The following is a 25,349-nucleotide window of genomic DNA, read 5'->3' on the forward strand; positions in this document are numbered from 1 at the left end:
ACAGCAGGGATAAAAAGCAAGCAAACCAAAAAAAAAAAATGCTCAAAACTGGACCATGAGAACCAAGTGGAGGGGGGACTGCACCTTTGAGGGCTGCCTGCAACCAACCAAGTAGATTAACAAATTAATTCTAAAATCAAAGAAAATATCCAATTCAACAAAATTTGTTTTAGTGTACACTGTGTCTCTAGCAGCGTGAAACAGACTGTGTGACTAAGAGAAAGTGGCCATGATACCAATAGCTGTCCTACAGCCACTCTTTCCCCAGTCTGCTGGGGCGACCGTGTGGGGGGACATCTCTATTGGCCTTAGTAGATATGGAAAAAGATTAAAAGTTAATGTTGAAAGGTTGTGCTGTGTGAGAAGTTATTTCTGTGTCTGTAAAATGAGCCAATTCATCCAGTTTAACATATGTTATTTTATATATTATACACACACACACACTCACACACATACACTCACACACACACTTACACACACACATACACATACACAATCACACACATTCACACACTCACATATACTCACACATACACTCACACACACATACCACATACACACACTCACACACACATACCACACACACACATATACTCACACTCACACATACACTCACACACACATACCACATACACACACACTCACACACACATACCACACACACACTTGCACACACACTCACACACATACCACACACACTTGCACACACACTCACACACACACACCACACACACACTTGCACACACACATACACACTCACACACATTCACACACTTGCATACACACTCACACATATACTCACACTCACACACACATACCACATACACACACACTCACACACACATACCACGGGGGGGGGGGAGAGAGAGAGAGAGAGAGAGAGAGAGAGAGAGAGAGAGAGAGAGGTTTTTTGGGAAGCTGCTTTTGGGTGAGCTAGTTCACTGGTCTTAAGGAAGGAGGCCAGGGAATTCACCATGGGAAGGGAGGGGGGAGGGAAAAGAGAAAGAAAGCCATGTGCAGAGAGAAGTGAGGAAAAGAGAAAGAAAACAAAATGTCTGGATTATATAGCAAAGAGCCTGTGGGGGAAGGGCAGCCCAGCCTCTGGGCTGAAAAGTTTTGGTTTTTTTTTTTATTTTTTATTTATTTATTTTTTTATTAACTTGAGTATTTCTTATATACATTTCGAGTGTTATTCCCTTTCCCGGTTTCCGGGCAAACATCCCCCTCCCCCCTCCCCTTCCTTATGGGTGTTCCCCTCCCCACCCTCCCCCCATTGCCGCCCTCCCTGAAAAGTTTAAGGTTGGGGTAGGGTGTGCCAGGTAGGGTTTGAGGGATGCTGGGAGAACAGTGGTGGCCAGGTCTGCTTTGATATGTAAAATGCACTCCTTTCTGTTCCTGGGTAAGAAACCAAGCATTGTAAAGGAGGGACTATTGGATCGGAGAGGAGAAATGAGCCACCATTTCTTCTCTTCTCAAACAGGGTTCTATACAAAGCCCAGGCTGGCCTTGAACTGACAATCCTCCTCCTTCTGTCTTCCAAAGAGTGGAGCTGTTGTTTCCAACCGGGACAACATGAGGAGGTACTTGCCTTTGTGCTGATGTGGTCGCCCTTGGCCTGTTCCAGGTAAGAGGGTTCCAGGCACACAGCCATGCTAACAAGACACAGTCCTTTCTCCTTCAGTGAGCATCTGAAATCACTGTCACCTAGGATAAGAAAAAAAGGGACAGAGCCTGGGAAGAGCTAGGGTGACCAGAACAAGTCCCAAAGTAGATTTCAAGGGTGGCCTGAGATCTTGTCCAGCCTGACTTATCTCTTCAGTACCTAGTCAGTGCCTGGGATGTAGTGGGTCCTTCATAAATGCTGGATGAGTGAGTGAAGGGGGGCACTGTCACCTGCGACACTGTCACCTTTCTTTCCTCAGGTTGGCTGCAGAGCTGCTGCTACAGGATTCAGAGCAGGGCAGAGGTGTTCAGTTAGGCCTTCTCAGCTCTGTGAGACGAAACACCTCAACGTTTCTGGGGCTTGAACATCTTTCTGGTAGTTACCCAAAAATTTCACTTCTCCAAATACATCTGTGTCTCTTGAGGTTTATCACGGAGCCCATTTATTGACCGAAGCTGCCTTAAACATGGCTTTGACATGTTCAATTCTCATGGTAGCTCATTTGCAAACAGCCAGGCTGACATCCTTGTGGACTCCTGCATAAGTCCACAGTGACCATGTGAAACTGGCACCTGGTCACAGCTGGCTCAAAACAAAACAAAACAAAACAATCTTGTATTTATGTAAATAATGTCCTCTACTGACTCTGCCCATCCTTTATTTGATTATTTATTGTTTAAGGAGACAAGGTCTCACGTACCCCAGGCTAGCCTCAAGCCAGTATGTAGCTGAGGCTGGCCCCGAATTCCTGATATGTCTGTATCCACCACTCACATGGGGGAACTGGAGACATGTACCACCAAGCCTAGTTTCCTTTAGTTGACTTTAAAGTCTGTTTCCTGTTTGTCTCAGAGAGCAGGCGCACTTCCTCTAAGTGCCAAAAACCTGTATGGCCACTACACAGGTCGTTTGTTCCTCAGAACTGCAGATGCCCTGTGTGACTCCAGAAGCGGTTAGAAGGATCAGGCGTGGCTATCTCCATTTGCAGCTGAGGTGGCCAAGAGATAAGAGTTGCTTAAGGCCATAGTTAGCAAACAACAAAACGGGTTTCCACACAGAGATCGGTCTCTGAGCCTGACCATCCACTTACTGCAGGAGAACGAAATTCTTGACATTTTGGTTTATCTGGTAGCTTCAAAGGTAAGCGGTTTATAATCTTACTACAAACTTCTCTGGTAATTGACAATTTGATGGTTTAGTTAACAAAAACTCCGTGTGTTGTGATAATTTTCTGACAGGTAAAAACGGACATTTTCTAAGAAGGCTGCCATTCGCTTGTTTTGCAATTGAAGCAGAGTGAGTTTGCTACAGCAGAGGGACTTTGCATTGGATTTTGAAGTTTGTTGCGTTTCTGAAACACGGTCTTACTGTGTAGGTCAAGCTAGCCTTGAACTCCCTTCAGGTCTCTCACCTAGTTCTGGGATTGCAGGCCTAGACCACCATGCCCTCCACTCTTCATTTAAATGGTTTTTAAAATCCCCTACTATTGTTTGTGCACTGATGGAATTTGAGGTTTTGTAATAGAAGTCGTGTTGTCCGAGCGGCGCCTTCCAGTTCCCGGTTTAACTGTGTGTGATTTTATTATGTCACGTCTCCCTGTCACCAGTGGTCGTGTGGTCCACATCTGCATGTTATTTCTAAGTTAGAGTGCACTGTGTATGAACTGTTAACTGTGTCACAGCGGTTAATAATGCATTGCTAAAGGAAATTTCTTCAGGACAAAAATAGCTGCTGGTCCAGGTGTGAAGTTACACAGCTTTGAGTCCAGCACTTGGGAGGCAGAGGCAGATGGATCTCTGTGAGTTCAAAACCAGCCTGGTCTACATAGTGAGTTCCAGGCTAATCAGAACACACAGTGAGGCACTATCTAAAAAAAAAAAAAAAAACATACTGGCAAAATTTCAGAGCTTATTACCCATTTCTATTATAAACTCCAGAGGGCACTGGAGGGATGGTTCTATGGTAAACATTGGCCGCTCTTGTAGAGAACCTGAGTTTAATTCCCACCATCCACATGGCAGCTCAAATTACCTGTATCTCAAGCTCCAGGGGACCCCAGACCCTCTGCTAGCCTCCCTGACACCAGGCACATGCATAGTACACAGACACACATGCAGGCAAGACACCAATGCACATAAAAACAAAATCATTTTTTAAATTAAAAATAAATAAATTATAATATAAACTATTATAATTATATACATGTATTATATATTATATGCACATATATTATATAATTTGTATATAATATAATGTGTTCTATTTCTTTACATATAATATATTTTATATTAATTGTGTGGTAAATAATATATTATATTTTATATTATATTTATATATTTTATATACTATATACATTAGGTTAACATGTTGTTTCTTTCAAGACATTTAAAAGGAAAAAATGTTAAACTCAAAATAGAAAATGAAAAATCTGTCTGGAGAAAAATGTGAAATAAAATTACTTGAATTACTGATTCAACGAAGGGACCGAGAAAGACTGCAGAGTAAATATGGCATCTGGAAGCTGCTGACGTGGGTGTGTCCTAGAAACAGGAGCAGAAAGTGAATTCACCTCTGGGTTTCATTCTCGACAGTCACTGAGACTTTCAACAAAAGCTAGACTGTGCTCAGTCACTTTGTAGAAATACCCGTCATGCGCGTGCCCTTGGTGAGACGTTCCCTCAAGGAAGAAGTTTTTGCTCTATGAATAATACAGGTTAAAAGTCTTGGGAAACAGAATAAGCAAACAATTTTTCCAGACAGTATGGTAACAAATCACATAGAAACTGTTTCTTATGAGTCTTCAAAGAAGCCTACACTCTTACCGTCTCCTCGACAACAACAATGTAAAATTAATCAGCTGAGAACTAGAAAGAATGCAAAGATAAAGAGAATTTAGCATCTGTTTTTCCCCCCAGTAAACAAGAAGAAAATAAAATAAAACGTCAATGGTTTCAAATTTCAGATGTGACTTTGAAATACCTATTCCCTAATAACCACATTCTACATGATAAGGAAAATTGGCATGTTGCCGTTATACACACAGACATAAATCTCTTGGTGGACAAGACAATATCTGTCGTCCCAAAGAGTATCTCAGAAAGTCTGGAGCCAGGCTTGCTGGCACAAGCCTGTAGTTCCAGCCGTGAAGGAACCTGAGGTAGGAGGATGTGAAGTCCAAGGCAGACCCAGGTTATAGAATGAGTTGAGGGTCCATTAGAGCAACTTTGCAGAGGCCCTGTCTCAAAATGAGTTAAGTTTGGTTGAGAACGCCAGTAAGAGATTATTTCTCAATGGAATCTGGTGGAGAGTAAAGGAGCAGGACACATAGTCTTCAAATATGTGCTTGCATGAAGGTGCACAAACCCCACACACACCCAAATAAGTAATTAAATGAGTGAATAAAGGGGAGGCTGTGGAGAAAGACAACCAATGCCAACCTCCAGTCTGTACGCACAAACATACCAGCATGTGCACACATACACATGCACGGGCGCACTCATGTACGCATGCACCCACACAGAACTAAGGACTGTCAGTCATTTCTGCCTGCAGAACAGCATGCTGGGTACGGCTCTATCGCTATTGTTGCCGCCAGCATGTACTGACCTGGGTAGTATCAGTCAGCAGTGGGAAATGCACTTCTGACATCTGAAATCCAAAAGCTGCCTATCTGTGTTGACAGCAGGGGTTTCCATAGAAATAAGATGTTGGAAAAAGCAAACATCGAAACTGCCTTGGGACATTTTCCTTTCCCGTGGCAATGATTTGATGGCTAAAGTTGGCTCACAACAAATGGCTATATCCAGAGATAGACATTTTCTGTTATTTCGGAGTTTGAGGGTCTCGTCTATGCTTCACCTGGAACCGACCCGCATTTACTATGCTTCTCGTTGCACCAACACGAGGCAGGATGCAAATGTGCGCCACTGAGCTTTCATTCGGGCGTGTCCCCAAGTGTTCCTTCTCTCCTCCCATAGAGACACCTTCCATGTGGCGACGTGGAGTGGGGAGGGGATAAAAACGAATGATTGGCTGTGGGTGGTGATTTGCACGGTCTTCTTTATTTTTCTACTGTACTTTTGCTTTGACTAAGACAGAGCCCCACTAGGGAACTCAGGCTAACCCCAAGCTTCCTGTTCTCCCGCCATAGCGTCCAGAGCGCTAGGGTTATAAGCACCCACCATCTCACCCAGAACATCTTTTTTGGCGGGGGTGGAGGGGCAGGGAATCTCTGTAATGAATATATCTTGAACTAGAAGAGAAACAGAAGAGAAACAGGAAGAGTAAGAAGGCAGGAAGCCATAGAGGGAGTTCCTGCCACACCCCCAGGGTTGCTGGGCCTCTCAGAGGCTAAGGATGAGGGGGATCTGCTCTGGAACAGAAACGGACTGAGGAGGACAGGGCCACGGGCCTGAGCTGAGAACTCTGAGAGAGCTGAAGCTGTGCCTCGTAAAGGATTCTTCTGACAATAAAATACAGCCATTAAATTCCTTTCCGCCTTGAGAATACCTCCCCTTTGTGGCTACAAAATTCACTTATCTTACAGCTCTGACCTTTTCTAGTAACGTCTGCTGTCTTGTAGATTGCTAAAGTGGCTTTGCAAAACAAAAAAAAAAAACAAAAAACAAAAAAAAAAAAAAAAAAAACTACTCTGATACGTGGTGAGCAGGGGTTAGACCATCTCTACTTTCCCAGAATTCTATTTATACAATGCCACTTTCATCCAGATCACGCAGCAACTGAGGCTCCTCAGAGTCACTTTGCCCTTAGCTCCCTTTGAAATTTAAATCTAAAAGCACTGTGCGTTTTGTGTAAGAGGGAAAGACATCTTTGGTGGCTTGGGGAGGATCTGCCACTAAAAGCGACTTCAAGTCCCTGGTCCTCCAGTGCTCCTCCACCCAAAGTCTGACCTACCTTCTCCATTTTTCTTTATCATTTCCTACTGGTGTCAACCTTTATGAAGAGACCAGTGGATCACTTAGAGAAGGCTGGGCCTGGATCTATGCTCCACTGCCCACCCAAGCCTCCTGCACTTCCTGCACGGCAGTGAAACTGAGCCTGCTCCTGCAACTGTCTACTCCCTGACCTACACTTTCAGCTCCCACTGTCTTCATCGCAGATACGACAGCCAGGGCATCCTTGTCATCCTGCTCCTCGAGGGTCTCAGTCAGGCGCCGCGTTGCCTGTAGGAGAGGACCTCTAAATGTGTTCATTCTTCTGACTACAGGACAGTGGGAGGGGGCGGAACCTTTCTCCTGTGCTGTCAGGAAGGCAGCTGGCAGCTTCGGGAGCCACCAAGAAGCCCCTAGGGAAGTACAAGTCAGCAAAGGCCGACTTGGCACATCAGCATTTATTAAGTGCTTACTGTATGCACCCTGCTTTGAAAGACTCTAGTTTGAGATGGTGATTCACATAAACTTCTCTTGGCAATTTCCAAAAAGGCTGGTGCTCCCGGGACTCTCTTGACATCCAGATTGCGGACATTTTTGTCCTTGTTTACCCAGGCATGTGTTTCTATGACTCACAGTGTCTGGGAAGTTGGAAGCTACCCAAAATAAGCATGAGCAAAATAAAAACACCTTTGATTTTGTCATATTGACCCAAACTGTTACCTTTGAGGTTATATTTTTTAATTGAGATTTATTTATTTTAGAGAGAGGGAGAGTTATGTATATGTATGCATGTGTATATATGTGTATGTATGTACTCCACATGTGTGCCCGGTGCCTGTGAAGGTCAGAAGGGGGTACTGATCCCCTGGGACTGGAGTTACAGGCAGTTGGCCGATGTAGGTGCTGAGGACTGAGCCTGTGTCCTCTGAGCTCTCAGCTGCTTTGTCCTCATAAAACAATTCCCTCTTATTTTCGGCTGTACAGTGCTAGTCAAGGCTCTAGACCACCTTTGGAGAAGCAGCAACAGCAGGTAGGCACCGGCTACTAAAAGAAACACTAAGAGACAGGTTTTCAGGGGTTGGGGATTTAGCTCAGTGGTAGAGCGCTTGCCTAGCAAGCGCAAGGCCCTGGGTTCGGTCCCCAGCTCCGGAAAAAAAGACAAAGAGAGAGAGAGAGAGAGAGAGAGAGAGAGAGAGGTTTTCAGAGCTCTGTAAACAGTGATTCTGTCCCTTTTCCCACCCCACCTCAGAATCCCAGAACCAAAGGTCAAAGGGAGAAACAGACAAGATGTGTTCCCTGGCCTGCTTTAATGTTCATTACTTAATTTCTTTTTATTTGTTCATTTACTGATTTTTGAAACATGATTTCTCAACATAGCCCTGGCTGTCCCAGAATTCACATGTAGACCAGGTACATTAAACAAACAAACAAACAAACAACAACAAGAAGAAACCTTCAAGCCCAAAAGATTAGTAGTGACTGAATCTGTAGCTTGGCCTAATTGAGCAAAATCATCTTTATTTGAAATAAAACTCATTGAGAAGAAATAATGACTTTGGAGTATTTAATTTCCAGAGAGCTGGAACAAGAAATTGTAATGCATTTGGAAAATGTATCTGTATGGACCTTCTTATAGTCACCAGCAGATACTTAAATATGAGTATGGCTGGCAGTCAGGAGTATGGTAATCTGCCTTTGAGTCAGCTGCGCCCTAGAAATCCCCCACTGGACTTGGTGCACTCTGAAGAGGAAACAGGCTATCAGAGCCATGAAGAAGGCCCCGAGGACCACCCAACATGGTTGTCCCTTTAATGAAGCAGCTTCCCGGCAGGTTCAGTAAGCAGGCTGACCCTGTACCAGGCTTCCCAGCAGATACCTGGGCTCTCGAGTAGTTCGACTTGTCAAGTTGTCAAAAAAACAGATCACCCCAGCAAGAATCCATCTGGAAGCCACCTCTCGGGTGAACAGCTATCAGAAATATCCCCTAATCCTTGAAAATGAACTTGAGGTTTTCTGCCCGCCATGTAACACAGACCATGCTGTCTAGAATGTAGTGCCAAGTACATTCTAGAAAACTAGGGACATGAAGAAACAGCAGTTTTCAGGCTTGGGTTTCTGGTTTTCTTTCTGGGTGCTGGGGATTGAACCTAGGGCGTTGGGCACGCTTAGTAAGCACTCAACCACTGAGCTGTAGGCCTAACCCCCTTTCCCACTTTTCATTTGGATACATAGTCTAATTAGCTCACTGATCTTTCTATATTCCTGTCATGGCCTCTCAAGTAGGGACTATCAGCTTGCAACACCAGGTTGTTGCTATTTATAACATGTATTTATTGTGTGCATGCGTGCATGTGTATGTGGGGGGGGGGTTGTAGTACACACCCATGCCGCAGCGCTTATGTGGAAGTCAGAGGGTAATTTGAGGGAATCCGTTCCCTCCTGGGTCCTGGGAACTGAACTCGGGTCCTCAGGCCAGGCAGCAATAACTTTCTCCCTCACAGGCCCTACCACATTGCTTTTTGCTGCTGTTTAACAAATTCTTATTGAGGAAAAACTTCCTCTAATTCTAGTGGTAAAGAATTAGGGACCAAACTCCCAAGATAACCAAATGTGACTGCCCTTCCAGCAGTAGGGCCACAAATTGTAAAGGTTTTCTTGGTCTTTCAGAGGTGGGATGCAGGTCTAGAAGGTGAGCCAGTGCTCTCAGACCCCAACTGGCTGCTTCCCACACTATCTCAAAGTCTGAGACACTTTGAGGATCTCCTTCCCATTCCAGATGCAGGCACAGCAGGATGTACCAAAGGGGGAGGGGCAGTGCAGACTCAAAAAAAAAAAAAAAAAAAAGAAAAAGAAAAAGAAAAAAGAAAGAAAAATAAAAAGGAAATGGAGCCATATGTTTGTGTTTGGGCCCTCTACCTCTAACAGTGGAGTGGCTATTGGAGTTTTCTGAACCTCAGTTTCTTCATGTGGAAAAGTAGAGGAAACAATGCCTTGGAAATATATTGATCTTAGCATTGCACAGGCACATCTGGTAGCCCAGATGTCCTATCAAAGATACCCACCCCCAAGTCCTGGAATTACAGGGGCTGGCAAGGTGGCTCAGCACTTAAAGGGAATTGCTGCCAAGTCTGATCGATGACTTGTGTTTGATTATTGGTACCCAGATAATGGAAGGAGAAACTCCCTCAAGCTGTCAGACCTCTACAAGCATGCTAAGGCATATATGCACACACACACACGCGCACACACACACACACACACACACAAATGAATGAATGAATGAATGAATGAATGAATGAATGAATGAATGAATGACTGGATGGATGGATGAGTTTTAAAGAAAATACCAGTGAGCCATCTAGGTGAGCAAGTGAGTACTCCAGGTTACTGTTAGAGCCTTCCTTTATGGGGTGAAGGAGGAGGAGTCTGGTTACTAAGGAGTGTGCCATAGATAATTTTGATTGACAGCTTCCATTACATAAAGCCTTCGAGCATTGTGCACGTCTGCTAAGACGTGGAGGCTTTTCCACAAGGGAGTTTGTTGAATCTAATCAGATGCATGTCTCGGCATCTTGGAACAGACATCATTTTAATTGCTCTTTTGACTGTGATTTCCTCCTATAGACGGCCCTCCCTCCCTGTTTGAGACAGGGTCTCGCTATGTAACTCTGGCTGGCCTGGAACTTGCTATGTAGACCAGACTAGCCTCCTCTTCACAGGTCCTCATGTCTCTGCTTGTCTCATGCTGTGCCCCTCCATGTCCTGCACACACTTCCTCTTTTATAGCTGAAGAATCTGAAACTCAAAAAAAAAATATCGACGGTATCACGAACCATTTGGTAGGACTCAACCCCTGCTTTGTGTGCATTCAAGCGCATAAGTCACTATGCAAGAAGCAGGGCACGCATATGCGTGCTGGAGAGTGGAGCAGCATCTGGGCAGGAAACCTCCACGGTGCCTGCGCCCTCTGCTGGCGACGCCGCTCAATTTCTGGTGTAAAAACCGACTTCCCGGAATACAATTGGTGGCAGTTGTAGAAATAACTCAAACTGACTGAGTTCTGGGGAGGCCAGAGTCTTCTGATTCCCAGTTGCATGAAAATGGGAGTCTTTAAAGAAAAAAAAACCAAAGGAACAAAGGCGTGTCAAGTGCCAAGTTCTCTGTTTCTGCATTAGACAGATGAAGGAACAGACATTTTATTTTTTCTTAATTCAGTCAGAGAGGTGTGCAGGTGTCATTTTTGCACCCTACAAGAGGTACGGTAGTGAATCTTCCTGAGCGGCTGATCGAAGGCAAGGCAGAAAATAGCTTTTAAGACATATAACAAAGAGGTACACAGTGAGTAACCTTGGGTAATGGTGAAACCACGTCTCAAAGAACAGCACATTTTTTTTAAAATATAAATTCGAACATTTGTTACCACATCAGGCCCCTACACACACCTTTTATTCCAAGCCTACAAATCGTCTGTTGTGGCAGAGATGAATCTCCCCCTCTTTCTTTAGCTTCCCTATCTTCCTCTTTCAGAAGGAGGTTCTAGAACGTAAGACCCCCTAGAAGAGTGGTTCTCAACCTCCCTAATGCTGTGACCCCTTAAAATAGTTCCTCATGTTGCGGTGACCTCCGACCACAAAATTCTTTTTATTGTTGCTTTGTAATTGTAATTTTCTACTATTAGGAATCATAATGTGCTATAGATTGTAATATAAATATAGACATGCAGGATCCCTTGTAAATAGCTCCTAAAGGGGTCTCAACAGACGCACAGGTTGAGAATCCCTACTACGACCCCTTCAGTACAGTGCCATGGTTAGGAGCATCAGCTTTAAAGTTGGGCAGACCTGGGTTTGGGTTCGAGTTACAGCCCTGCATAGGAATCACCCTGTGTCTCCGCCACCTCATATGTGAAATGGCTTTAAATGTCCTCGAAGGACTGGTGCAAGACCTCATCTTCAGTCCTTCAGCATAGCGTCTAAGGCACAGCTATGCCCTCCCCACTGTTTCTCGTTCTCGTCATTCAACGCAACCTCTTCAGTTTAGACATGAGGTTCTGAGAGAAATGACTTTATGGCCAGGCGGTCAGTTAAGGCAAAACCAAGGGGATCCTTGGCCAGTCTCCCTCTGCCTTGCCACTTGTGGCACAGTGGATTTTCCTTTATCCCTTGGCTTTGAGCAGAAAGAGGTTGAGACATTTTCTAAATTCCTTGTCAGGGTCATTTTGAGCTGATGCCATTGCCAGAGACAGACGGAATCTCCTGGTATAGCTCCCTGGGATCAGGAGCTGGCTGGCATCCAGAGTATCCTTAGACCAGCTGACTCCCACGTAGCACTGCGCAGCTGTCCCCTGTCATTACTTTATCCTCTGCAATCTGAAACCTTAAAAACGAGAAGCTAATTAGGTATTGTCACCACCAACAGCTTCCCCACGTTCTGGGAACTGTCAAACCCCTGCATGCAGCCAGCCTGGAGAACCCTCTTCTCGGGGTTCCTTTGCCCGTGCTGAGAGACGGGATGGCTGCCTACATAGTGTCCTCTGCCCCATGCCAACGTCTAATGTTCTCTCTGATTTTCCCAGAGGTCACACACACATAACCACCCATAAGTCTAGGGCTCACACTCTCCATAACAATGGTCCACAGTAGTTTTCCATTTCAGACTGGGAGGATCCACTGAGCCAGGTGAGGGGCTGTTCCTGTTTCCAGAAAGGACAGAGCCCATCAGCTCTGACGAAAGTCCCCACAGTTCTGCTCTCAATCTTTCTCAGACTTTCCCAAACTCAGCAGACCCTATTAACAGACAGGCAAACTTCCTCAGGGTCAAGTAACTCATAGTTACCCAGAACTCATTTAAACATGATCCAACCTAACCTATACATTTGCTAAACAGATGGGGAGAGGTCCGAGATAGAGAAAGAGAAGGCTCAGGTATGCTGGCATCAATAGCTCGGTCTAGCAATTAAGGGACTTGGGTCTCCCTAACTCAGCCCTAATGACCTGTGCCATTGGTGATCACTTAATCTCTCTCCGATCGGGTTCCCATCCGCTGTGCAAGTGGGTTGGTCTTGAGGACCTAGAAGAAATCTTCCAGCACAAGGTTTCCTCAGTGACAATGCCCCTGGGATGTGTTAAAGAGTTTTCAGTATATCCACACTCCTTCTTTTGTGCACTTAACCTTCCTAAAAACCCAGACGTTGTTGCTGAGATGTCTGATCAGGCAACTGTGGGCAATCACGACAGAGCTTGGTTCTGGACGAGTGACCGGAACTCCCGGCCCCGCTGCAGCATGCTGCTCTTCCGGAGCAGGCAGACCCCTCACCCTGTGGGCAGTCAGAGGATGGGCTCCCAGGAAACGTAAACGCTAGGGAGGTATGGTGACTTTGAGGACAAGGGAAAGCTGGCTTTGTGTTTTCCTCCACTTTTGGGTGTCTCTACAATATTTTGGATCTCACGAAGGGTTTGGCCTGGCTTCAGACTGAATTTTGCCTTCTCCTAGGCATCAGAGATAAAAATGCAAGGTGCTGGCAGTTTGCCATAACACTAGCTGGCATGGACAGAGGTAACCGGAACCCAGGTACCTCATTATTTTATAAGCAGCGCTCCCTGGGGGTACTGGCCTTTCAGACCCAGCTCAGAGGCCATTGACTGGAGTCCAGTTAAACTTTTCCCTCTGTCACCCTCTACCTCTCTTAAGTCAGGAACGTTGAGGAAAGGACACCCACAGGATGGGGTTGATGGTAAGAAAACTTGACTTCCCAATCTCCAGGATCATGAGAAAATAAATATTGCTTAAGCCACTGACTTGTGGCACGTTGTTCTGGTGGCCCTGGTATACCAGCACAGGCTCGCTCCAGACCTGGTCCTCCTTTATGCCTCTTCACTCCCTTCTGTACGAACCCCAGAGCCAGACTCAATATGTCTGGAATCAAGAACACTTGCCCCACCAATCTGTAGCCAGACTGTCCCATTTCAGGACCTTTGGGGAGCACTGACTTGCTCTGAGTAGGACAAATTTGCTTTGGGAGCCTCTGGAGGAATGAAGGGAGGATAAGCAATATGGGGACAAAAGCCTGGCTAAGGCTTTGAGCTATAATCCTGCTAAGCATATGTCATTTTACTTCTGCCCTTCTGGAATCTTCAACTTGAACCTTCATAGTGGTGGTTCAACAGGGTGGGACCCTCGTCCACTTTTGCTCCTTTAGACAATAAACATGGGGTTTCTTAAAACCAATGTTGCATATCTGAAGACCTAGGGAGAGCCAGTAACTGCAACACCCCTCATTTTCAGAGAGCACACACACACACACACACACACACACACACACACACACACACACACAAGTTTGCCCTTAGCTCCCCAAGCACAAGAAAGGGACACAGGGGCAGACAAGGGACGTCCTATTACACATAGTGTTTACTCTGGGCATGGCTATTGACTCCAGACCTTATCATTGGGTCCTCAGACTGGGCAGGGCAGGTCTGGGCACCAGGAAGAGCTGGTGCTCCTGCCCTGTGCACAAGAAGAAAGAAAGGTGGAAGGGAGATCGAAGCAGAGTGAGAGAGAAGCTGCCACTCACACCACAATGAAACCTCTCTTCGTGCTGCTGCTGCTGCTGCTGCTCCTGGACCTGGCACAGGCCCAAGGGGTGCTGCACAGGTAAGGCCCTGTCTCCAGCACTGAGTTCAAATGAGGCATCCCCGAACCCCAGCTCAGGGCTGCCCGGGGGAGGAAAGCTAATGAGGAAACGAAAGGAAGAAACTGGGATTTCATGGGAATTCCTAGAGAAGATTCCCCAGGCCTCTGTTGTTCAAAGGTGTGTTTCCATAGCTGGGACTTTTAACTCCAAGCTTTTAAATACATTCCCGACGGAGCCTGAGCACTGTAATCAACAGGGTCCTTCCATCCTTTTAGTTCAGCCCTATATGGGGTCAGATCAAACTACAGACTGTGTCCTACCTCTTATTCCCTAGAAAATCTCAAAGGACCAATGCCCAGGAGGGAGAGCCTTTCCTACTCAAATTCTGAGTCTGCAGGACAGAGCCATTTGCAACTTCAGGCCACACCTGGTCTCGAAGGTCCCCTCCTGGGCCTTGCTGTAGTCAGGCTCTTAACTAATGCACAGGTACAGAGGCAGTGGGAGAAGAGATGCCCCTTTACATCCTGATTTTTCTCCAGGGTGCCCCTCAGAAGACATCAGTCCCTCCGGAAGAAACTACGGGCCCAAGGCCAGCTCTCAGACTTCTGGAGATCTCATAACTTGGACATGATCGAATTCAGCGAGTCCTGTAATGTGGATAAGGGTATCAATGAGCCCCTCATCAACTACCTGGATGTAAGATTTCTTGGGTTGAAGCCTGGGGACACTGGGTGTAGGGAGGAAGGCTGGGGCCTTCAGCGGGAACCAGTGGTGCATTGGTGACATCATGATCGGGCATGTATTTCTTTGCGTGGAGGGTTCAGATAGACAATCCCCCAGTCTATGTCTACTCTGTAAATCAGGCTTCAACATGACCCAGTGTGCAGGACTTTCTTCAAGAGGAAAGAGATAAACATAACATGCGTTCCAAAAACAAAGGCCCTTACCATGTGCCCAGTTGGGCATTTTACGAATGGGCAAAGGCATGCTTGATTTGTCACATCCCCAGGTCCCAGGTGGCATTATGAGAATCAGGATAACGAGAGAAGAATGGAACCAAGTTTCCCAGGCTATCTTGTTTCCTTCCTGGTGGTCCTTGCTCTGTTCCTTCCGTCATTTGTCCCCAGGCTTGCCTCTTCTAGGCTCTGTAGATTGGAGCCTGTGGTACTCCATGTTCTAGTGCCCTTCTCCTCCGTTCCGCCCACACTCTCTCTCCCCTCCCTACAGATGGAATACTTTGGCACCGTCTCCATCGGCTCCCCATCGCAGAACTTCACCGTCATCTTTGACACGGGCTCATCCAACCTCTGGGTCCCTTCTGTGTACTGCACCAGCCCAGCATGCAGTAAGTGGGCTGGCAATGGCGAGAGCCACTTCATGGAGGCTAAGATCGTTCCTTGTGTCGCGGAGAGACTCGGGTTCCCTCCACTTGTCCTCCCTGCCGTACCGGCTCCCCCTTCCTATCTCTGTTTGGTGTGCCTGGGCCAGGGACAGACATGAAAGGCAACTACCAATCAAGATAACAACCTTTGTGCTCGTCAGAACTGATGGAGAGAAAATTACCCATTAGGAAGAGAAGTCTTTGACTTGGTGACTCACTTCCTTTGGAGCACCCAAAGGAACATGGGGGAAAGTTCCTTAGGCCTGTACCTGAACAGATAGGTAGATTGAATTCTAAGGAAAACTGTGCACCTGCTTCAGGGAGGCCCTGATGCACTGGCTGGCTCCCCTGGAGGTGTGGCTGGGGGACACAGTGTCGTGGGTGTGTCCATTCAGCCAGAGATAATGTAGGGGCTACATAGAGGTTAGAAACAGAAGCCCTAAACAGAGAAAGCTTGTTCTGTGTGGGACACATCTCAAGGACAGAAGCTCTTTGAAAGTCTGACACTAGACATTGTTAAGGTCAGGCGAGGAGTAGGAGTGATTTTCTAGAGTAGTAATTGAAACTCAGTGTGGCTCGAGCCCACACTGATGGCTGAGGCTGCCGCTGGCGCCTGGTGGACGGTGCTTATCTTGTGTCTATGAAGTCACCATGAATAACCAAGTTTGCCCAGGGACAAATATTTGGTCCCTGGTTGGGACACACCTGTGGCTAGGGAACACAGCAGCTCAGTAGTAAAAGGCCATGATATGCCTGTCCAGGAAGTCCGGTCTTCCACCTCATTGGGGAGCCGAGGGGGGTCACTCCATCTCTCTGGGACAGAGGTGGAAGACTGGAGCAGCATTCTTTCTTTCCAGAGGCACACCCGGTGTTCCACCCATCGCAGTCCAGCACCTACATGGAGGTAGGGAATCACTTCTCCATCCAGTATGGTACTGGGAGCCTGACAGGAATCATTGGAGCTGACCAAGTCTCTGTGAGTACAGTCCCCACATCTTGCCCCAGAACTAAGCACAGGGGTAGCAGGATGTGAACCAGAGGCCTCAGGGGCACCATTTCAGCTTTGCCTTGGGAAGAGGTAGACAAGGCCATTTCTAGGGCAAAGGATAAATCCTACCTGAGATGGCACAGTGGCCAGTGTATGCTGAACCCTAGAGAGCAGTGTGGGACTTCCTTCATGAACCAAGGGTCGGTCAGGGCATAACGCCTGGTGTTAGGGCTGGATCAGCAAACCCTGGGCACTGAGGGGATAAGAGCAGGCTGCCATCTTGAAAGCAAAAAAGAAGTGCAAGCCAGGAGACAGGCTGGGGCTCCATTAGTGAAGTGGGAAGGCAGGAGGCAGGAATCCAACACAGGGAAGAAGCCAGGTGTCAATACCCCAAGGTCTAGGCAAGCTCCTTGAACTTCTCATGACCAGAGGTCTTGAAGGTCCCTGATTTGTAGGAATCGGAGATCCAGGGGAGTCCTGGTCCTGCCTGGATACTTTATGCAAGTGTATAGGGAGAAATAGAGACTGGCCCAGCGGGATATGCGTTATTTTACTTCTAGCATGCTCGGAAGGCCAGTAGAGCTCAGTCTCCATCAGCATCCCTTCAAAACTTTGAACATGGGATACATTACTAACTGGAAAAGGGCCGCTAACAGAAAACCTCTTTTCCTCTCTGTCCCCCTCCTCCCATTAAACCTGGTGCAAGTCTTTCTGTGTCCTTATGAAATGTGTGGGATCTGAGGACTGAAGTGAGCTGGTCGTCAAATAATATAGAGCAAGGAGGACATATTAATGGCCTTAATTAGTCTCTTTAGCATAATAGGTCTCCTTAAAATACATTTAAGTGGGCTACATAGATGGCTCCATGCTTAAGAGCACAGACTGCTCTTCCAGAAGATCTCAGTTCAGTTCTCAGTACCCACTGACAGCTCACAAATGTCTGTAACTCCAGATCCAGGGGACCCAACACTCTCACCCAGACACACATGCAGGCAAAACACCAATATCCATACAAGAAAAATAAATCACTGAAACCAATTCTTTTTTAAAATTTAAGTAAAGCCAGATATGGTGGCTTGAAAGACAGCTGCGGATGAATCCCTGAGTTCAAGGCCAGCCTGGCCTACATAGAGAGTTTCAGGCCAGCTAAGGGCTACACAGTGAGATCCTGTCTCAAAATTAAAAAAGAAAAAACTTCAGTAACATCTTCTTATCAGAGAAATGCTTTTTATGTAAAATTATATAAAACAGAGCTTTCTGTTGAAATTATACATGCATATGTAAATATATTATATGTATATGTTACAGTATAAATAACCACTTGGAAGGCTGCATTTCAAACTGACACTTGTAGTGAGTCTGGAAAGCAGGGAAGGGGCTGAGATCCACAGGAGGTGGGCTATGGCACGCAGCTTGTTGCCTCTCTGCTAGCTCCCTTGAGTGGAGCAGGGAGCAGCCAAGCCCATAGCAACTACAGCTACAGCGGCCTCTCTTTCGGGACTTCTGGCTCTGGGTCCAGGTGTCCATCTGCCTCTGTGGCAGGATCAGCTTCTGCTGTAACACATGCCTTCTCTGAGTATAGAGGCTTGGGCAGTGAGAGGACAGAGAGGTGCCAGGCCATCTCCTCAGGTTGCAGTCGGTATCTTTCCCACTTGGCACGTATCTTCCCTCTGCTGCCTCATCTGTAGGCATCAGGCTGCAACCCTAGGTTAGAAACCGCATCCTAAGTGCACTCCCAACTGGCATCTGCAACTGTAAAAGGCCAAATACCATATATATATATATATATATATATATATATATATATATATATATATATACACATATATATATATAACATGTAAGTACACAGATTAATGTAGTTAATGCAGCCTGGAATGGAGATATCAGAAAAACCAGGGATCAAAGCCACTGTTCTGAGTGGCAAACACTAAGAAACAAGCCACTAATAAACAGGCACAAACCAAACCCAAAGGGAAGGGAGGGAAAGAAATAATGAGAAGGACAGGACATCAGTATAATATGAAATCCACACTATAAACAAAATCAACAATGGCACAAATTAACTGTTTGCAAAGAGCGACCAAATTGGTAACCCGCTGGCATGACTAATCCAGAAAAAACACAACGACCTTGTCAACCTCAAAACAAGATTCCAAAAACTGCTTTATATTGATATGCTTGCAATCATTTTAAACTGATGAATATCAAAACTGATATAATAAAATAGAAACCATTAATAATCTAGTATCTATTTTAAATGGTGATTCTGCTATTAAAACAAAACAAAACAAAAAAACCCTTCCCACACGGAAAACCCTAGACCCATCTTTCAGAGAATCGATAGAGTTCCTTCATAACTCATCTAATGAAACTAGAACAACTTTAATAATAAAATGTTAAAAGACTCTTATAAGCACTGGGATTTGCCAGACACAGAGGCACAGGCCTTTAATCCCTGCACTCAAGAGGCAGAGGCAGGAGGATCTCGGTGAGTGTCAGGCCAATCTGGTCAACATAGAGTATTAGGACAGCCAAGATTGAGACAGTGAGACCTGTCTCCATCAATCCGTCAACCAGCACAGTGAGCAGAGTATTTGCCTAACATACACAAAGCCCAGCATTGGATTCCCAGAGCCACAGAAACTGGACAAGGTGACACACATGTATAATCCCAGCACCCAGGAGGCAGAGGCAAGAGGATCAGAAGTTTAAGACTTCCTCCATTAGGGGAAGCCCTTGGTCCTGCTAAGACTGAACCCCCAGTGAACTAGACTGTTGGGGGGAGGGCGGCAATGGGGGGTGGGGAGGGGAACACCCATAAGGAAGGGGAGGGGGGAGGGGGATGTTTGCCCGGAAACCGGGAAAGGGAATAACATTCGAAATGTATATAAGAAATACTCAAGTTAATAAAAAAAAAAAAAGACTTCCTCCATTGCATAGTAAGCTCTGGGCTACAGTAGATTCTATGGAAATATATACATGTGCCAAAGTTCCATTATTGATAATCAAACATTAGAAACAAACCAGCTATCCACCCACAGTATAAGGCAGTGTTTCTCAGCCTGTGGGTAGCAACCCTTTTGGGTCAAGTTGTAACAATGAAAATATAACCTATATAATCTGTATTTACATTACAACCCATAACAGTAGCAAAATTAGTTACAAAGTAGCAATGAAAATGCTGTCACGGCTGGGGGTCACCACAACATGAGAAACTGTATTAAAGGGTGGTCCTGGCATTAGGAAGGTTGAGAACCACTGACATAGACAAAACCAATGTGGCTTGAGAGATGAGTCACTCTTGAGGAGAGATACAAAGACCGGCGGGGTATATGAAAGGACTGCTGGGGCTTTGGAATGTCCTGTCTTATTTCAGGAGGGTTACATGGAAATGTGGATTGTTATTAAAAATAGACACTGGTGCTTTCTGTGCTACATTGTATTTCCATTTTTAAAGTCACATGAAGAAATTCCGTGAGTGGGATTACAGTCAAAATCTGTTGCCTATTTCCCAAAGAAACTGAGAAAGGAAGAATTGGCTTCCTCCAGAATGGAGACCCCCAGCAATCTGAGACCCTCGTTCTATTAACCTTTGTGCAATTCTCTCTCCAGGTGGAAGGGTTGACTGTGGAAGGCCAGCAATTTGGAGAAAGTGTCAAGGAGCCTGGTCAGACCTTTGTGAATGCGGAGTTTGACGGGATTCTGGGCCTGGGATACCCCTCATTGGCTGTTGGAGGAGTGACCCCAGTGTTTGATAACATGATGGCCCAGAACCTTGTGGCTCTGCCTATGTTTTCTGTCTACTTGAGCAGGTGAGGCCAGTCAAGTCAGTCCCCTAGGTCTGATCAGTGAATGAGTGCACTGTGTTTCCAGTGGCCCTTTCTTGACAACTTGCCTTTCTGTCTGTGTAGTGACCCACAAGGTGGCTCAGGCAGTGAACTGACTTTCGGAGGCTATGACCCCTCTCATTTCTCTGGGAGCCTCAATTGGATCCCAGTCACCAAGCAAGGCTACTGGCAGATTGCCCTGGATGGGTGAGTATCCTCTATGTAGTAGCTATGGTTGAACGGAAGAACAGTCACAACTCGAATTGGATTAACTGGGTGATACTGCAGGACACTAGAGCTGCAGATGCTGGGACCTCACATCTGGACTGGAGATGGGGAGGACACAAGGAGAGCCTTCCTTCTGTGTACATTTAGCCGGCCTCCCTCTTACTCACAACCAGCTACCCTGTGTTCACACAGCCTTAAGTAATTGCACAAGGCAAGGGCTGAGTGACACAGAAAAGGCACGGGTGATTTGGACTCAAAGCCTGTGTGGAAGATGAGGTGTGGTCCTAAATCACCACCACACAAAGTGGATGTGGTCGGTGTTCCGAAAGCCACCAGTGTGGCCAGCCAAACAGAGCAAGATTTCTCTGTCTGGAGACTGCTCGCGAGTTTGTGGAGGCATTGGCTCTGAAACTGAGCCTTGACATGCATGCGAGGGTGTGGGGCAGATGGGGAAGTAGAATTGTGCACCTGATAGATATATGGCCAGCCCCGAGCTAGGTACGGTGGGAGCTTAGGGAGAACAAGCTAGTTTCTGTTCCTAAGATGTTCTGGATAAAAAGTGAAACAGCTCCAGCTCTCAGTGGCTCCTGATGCTTTTCAGACTGGAAATTTACCCATGTATGCTCATGACATCGCTTTAAGGAATCTCAGTTCGTTTGCTTGGTTTTATGAGGCAGGATCTTTCCATGTAGCCCCAGCTGACCTCAAATGCTCAGGATCCTGTCAGCCTCCTGCATGCGGAGGTTACAGGTGTCCTAGGCCATGCCCAGCAGACATCTGCATTTCTGAATGAAAACAGAGTACATGTGCATACACACACACATGCATGCATGAATGCATACACACACATGCATGCACACATGCATGCACGAACGCATACATACACATGCGCATGTGCATGCACACACACATGCATATGCATGTGCACGTGCACACGTATGTACTTTTGTCTAGTCAAGAAGTAAATGTTTTCCTACCATAAATCTCAGTCAAAAAACAAGTTAGGTCAGGTATAATGGCTCATGCCTTTAATTCTAGCACCCATGAGGATTGCTGTGGATTTGAGATTAGTCTAGACTGGATGAAACTGTCTTAAAAAGAAGCAAGTTGGCTAGGCCTGGTGGTGCACGCCTTTAATCCCAGGACCTGGGAGATAAAGGCAGGTGGATCTCTTTGAATTCAAGGCCAGTCTACATAGTGAGTTCCAGGACCACCAAGGCTATGCAGAGAGACCCTATCTCAAACAAACAAACAAACGAACAGATATGCTAGTTGAAATATGCTACCACTCCAAAGAGGATAGCATTACAGTGTCCTAATATGAAGGTCCCATAGAAAGCAGGAATGGCCAAGGATTGTGCTAACCGTGGGAACATGGGTTCTTTGTCCTCAGAATCCAGGTGGGAGACACTGTGATGTTCTGCTCTGAGGGCTGCCAGGCCATAGTGGACACAGGGACCTCCCTCATCACTGGCCCCCCCAAGAAGATCAAACAGCTTCAAGAGGCCATTGGGGCCACACCCATGGATGGAGAAGTGAGTGTCCACCTAGGGCGGGGGATGGCAGAGGAGCAGCAGAGCCTGTCCTTGTCTGGGGAGAGAGCCGGGTCTGAGGTGATCCTTCTCTGTTTTAGTATGCGGTGGATTGTGCCACTCTCAACATGATGCCAAACGTCACCTTCCTCATCAACGGGGTTTCATACACCCTCAGCCCAACTGCCTACATCCTGCCGGTAAGGGCTGTTTCCTTATTCTGTGAGTCACAGTACCCTCGCCACGCACCTGCCACTTCCCCCTTCAAAGTCATCTACATGGAGATGGCTACCACTCCTCCAAGCCCCCTCCCAGCTAGTCCAGAGGATGCCAATGTAGCGTTCTCTCTGACAGAGATGAAGCTGCCTGTGGTAGAAACTCCTGGACTTCTAGTTTCCAGTTCTGCCACGAAGCAGCACCTACTCTGATACAAGACACTTAAGGGGATTTCTGATATTGCCACAAGGAATTTATCAACAAACACATTAATCCTCCCCATTACCAGTGTGCAGCTGGAGATCTTATTATCCTGTTATACATAGGAGGATGCTAAGATCCTCAGAGTTAAATAAATGATTCAGATCTGACTGCGGGGGTGGGGGTGGGGGTTGGAGAGAGAGCTCAGCAGTTAAGAGCGCTTGGCTGCTCTTCCAGGGGAACCACAGTTGAGTTTGTGAGCCGCGTGTGTGGCTCACAAACCACATGTAACTCCAGCTCCAGGAAATCAAATGTCCTCTTCTGACCTCTGTGGGACACACTCGTGCATGGGCACAGATACACACTGCACACATATACATAAAAGTTTTTAAAGAGGGACTCTAAAAAGATAATGAGCTGCTTGGAGGAGGGGCCATCATTCAAATTAACTTTCCTCCTCAGGGTGAAACTTGTCTTTTATTGCAATAATTCCCAAGTTGAGGCAGAGACAGAAGTCTGGACATTTTGGGAACCTCAGGTCACTTCACATCCCCTGGGGCCTAGGTTTTGATGTTGTGCTCCTTTGACAGCACACTTTAATGTGTTGATCTTTAAGTAGAGTCCCCATAACATCAGGAACTGTGTCAGTGTCAAGATCCCAAGGAAGAGGGAGACTTTCACCTTATCCTCCCAAAGTCACCAGATATAAACAGACATCCAAACAAACAAGCATTTGCATAGCTTCATGGTAAACCACATAAGCTCTTGAGATACTCTGGAACAGCCTCTGTAGACACCATCCGGAGAACACACCACATGTTGAAACTGAGCCCTGCTCTCCAGTCTCAGTCCCCTTGCCATGAGACTAAGGGTTTCTTTGGACCCTGGGACTAAAATCACTAAGTCATAGTAAATAGAATGCATTTCTATGGCAGTGACTTTCCAGGACTTGACATCATCTACCAGCTGGGCCTCCTCTGGATGCTGAGGGATGCCTAGCTCCTATACTCTCCTACTTCTATCCAACAACAGGCTCCGTTTGTAACCTTCCCCACCTGCCAGATTTCAATCAGGGCATCTCAGCACGTAAAGGATGCTGGAATACCTTTGGATTTTATCCCAGCCCTCTCACAAGGCTGTGATTTTTCCCACTCAGCAACTTTGAGTGTCAGGTGGTTGCTGGGAAGACCACACCTGCTTCATAGAACTCAAATCTTTGCTAAACCGAGAAATACGATGGGGAGACAGGAGTGAGGGTGCATGTCTACAGTCCCAGCACAGCAGAGGCAGGAGAGAGTTCTAGACAACGGAGGTTACATAATGTCTCAAAAAAATGGGGGAGTTTAGAACCCCTTCATAGAGCAATGGATGTGTGCTTGCCTTGTGTCTCAGAGAGCCCACTCAAATGCTTCTTCCCCAGAAGAAGGAAGAGGTAATAGCTAGTCATTGACAGAGCAGATATCAGGTTGAGTTCTGCTCGAAACTAAGCCAGATTGAGTTTAAACCAATGCACTGTTAATGCCAAGCCTCCTGCAATAAAGTTCTGTTTCCATGTTTCCAGTTCTAAACTGATGGTAGAGTGTGGTTGTAAAAAAATACAGTTCTCAAATGGTAGAACACAGCAATGAAGGGAGCAAACACACCCTGCACTGAGCAAGTTGGAATATGGACAGGAAATGAGAGAAAGAGCCACCAACCACAACGCTGGCACTCACCAACCATCCAAGACCATTGCAGTCAGCGCCACCATTCAGCAAAGCCCCCAGGACAAATCCATCATTCCCTGTCTGCTACTAAGTGCTTCTTTTGGCCCCTAGGACTTGGTGGATGGAATGCAGTTCTGCGGCAGTGGCTTTCAAGGACTTGACATTCAACCTCCGGCTGGACCCCTCTGGATCCTGGGGGATGTCTTCATCCGAAAGTTTTACTCAGTCTTTGATCGTGGAAATAACCAAGTGGGATTGGCCCCCGCAGTCCCTTAAAGAGGGCTGTATGCCTTCATGTGGATGTCTGATTTAACCTTTGTAACTATCAAAACTGTCATTTCCCATGGGATGTAGCTATTCCAAACAGAGTAATCAGACCAAACAAAGCATGAGAGCCCACCCAGCCTCCCAGTCGCTGTACATGGACACACGCACCACCTCTACCATCACCATGATGAAAGTTCTGTCTATAGTCTTCATTGCTTATTGTTGACTTCCTGTTATGAAAATCTCTAAACATAGACACTAGAAATAATGGTGTGATAAATAGCCACGCAGCTATGCCTCACGTCACAACCCATCCATGTGTGGCTCAGCCCCTCTATTTTCCATCCGTCTGGTTTTATGCCTCTAGATTTGTAAGCAAATTCTAAGTACCATGCCGTTCTATCTAATGTCTAATAGTCTTAAAAATCAGAATTTAAATATGTCTCACTCTCTCATAAATGTGGACCTGTTTTTACAGTTGGTTTATCTGTATCAGGATTCAAACCAGATCTATAACTGGACAAAAAAATCATAAACTGAATTGATTTGAAATGTCTCTTAAGTCTCTTTTCTCCTATAGAATGTCCCGTATTCAGAAATTTGTTATTCCTCATATTCACAGTCTTGCTAATTGGAACAAGGCATGGTGGTACTTCTTCAACCCATAATCTCAGCCCATAATCAAGGCCTGCAATCTCAGCACTCAGGAAGCTGAGGCAGGAGGACCACTTTAAGTTCAAGGCTTCACAGCAAGCTCCAGGCTAGCCAGGACCATACGGCAAGATTTGATCTCATAAAAAGAACAAGAAAGA

At 46.2% G+C, this 25,349-nt stretch overlaps 1 protein-coding gene across 3 annotated transcripts; it reads left to right on the forward strand.

Annotated features, from left to right (window-relative positions):
- Nucleotides 1-2,534: 2,534 nt before the first annotated feature.
- On the forward strand, nt 2,535-25,089 carry Ctse (cathepsin E). Of its 3 annotated transcripts, XM_006249749.4 has the most exons (11): nt 2,535-2,803; nt 2,902-2,959; nt 14,015-14,208; nt 14,728-14,884; nt 15,416-15,533; nt 16,427-16,545; nt 20,173-20,372; nt 20,472-20,594; nt 22,009-22,150; nt 22,249-22,347; nt 24,382-25,089. In XM_006249749.4, exons 3-11 carry the CDS (start codon nt 14,135-14,137, stop codon nt 24,544-24,546), a joined length of 1,197 nt encoding a protein of 398 aa, XP_006249811.1. In that variant the 5' UTR covers nt 2,535-2,803; nt 2,902-2,959; nt 14,015-14,134; the 3' UTR covers nt 24,547-25,089. The 3 variants fall into 3 exon arrangements, with proteins under 3 accessions (XP_006249811.1, NP_001388196.1, NP_037070.2); NM_001401267.1 differs by lacking the exon at nt 2,902-2,959 and having other exon boundaries at nt 2,582-2,803; NM_012938.2 differs by lacking the exons at nt 2,902-2,959; nt 22,249-22,347 and having other exon boundaries at nt 2,582-2,803.
- Nucleotides 25,090-25,349: the final 260 nt, after the last annotated feature.

The sequence above is a fragment of the Rattus norvegicus genome, chromosome 13, assembly GCF_036323735.1.
Source record: "Rattus norvegicus strain BN/NHsdMcwi chromosome 13, GRCr8, whole genome shotgun sequence".
NCBI classification, from domain to species: domain Eukaryota; kingdom Metazoa; phylum Chordata; class Mammalia; order Rodentia; family Muridae; genus Rattus; species Rattus norvegicus.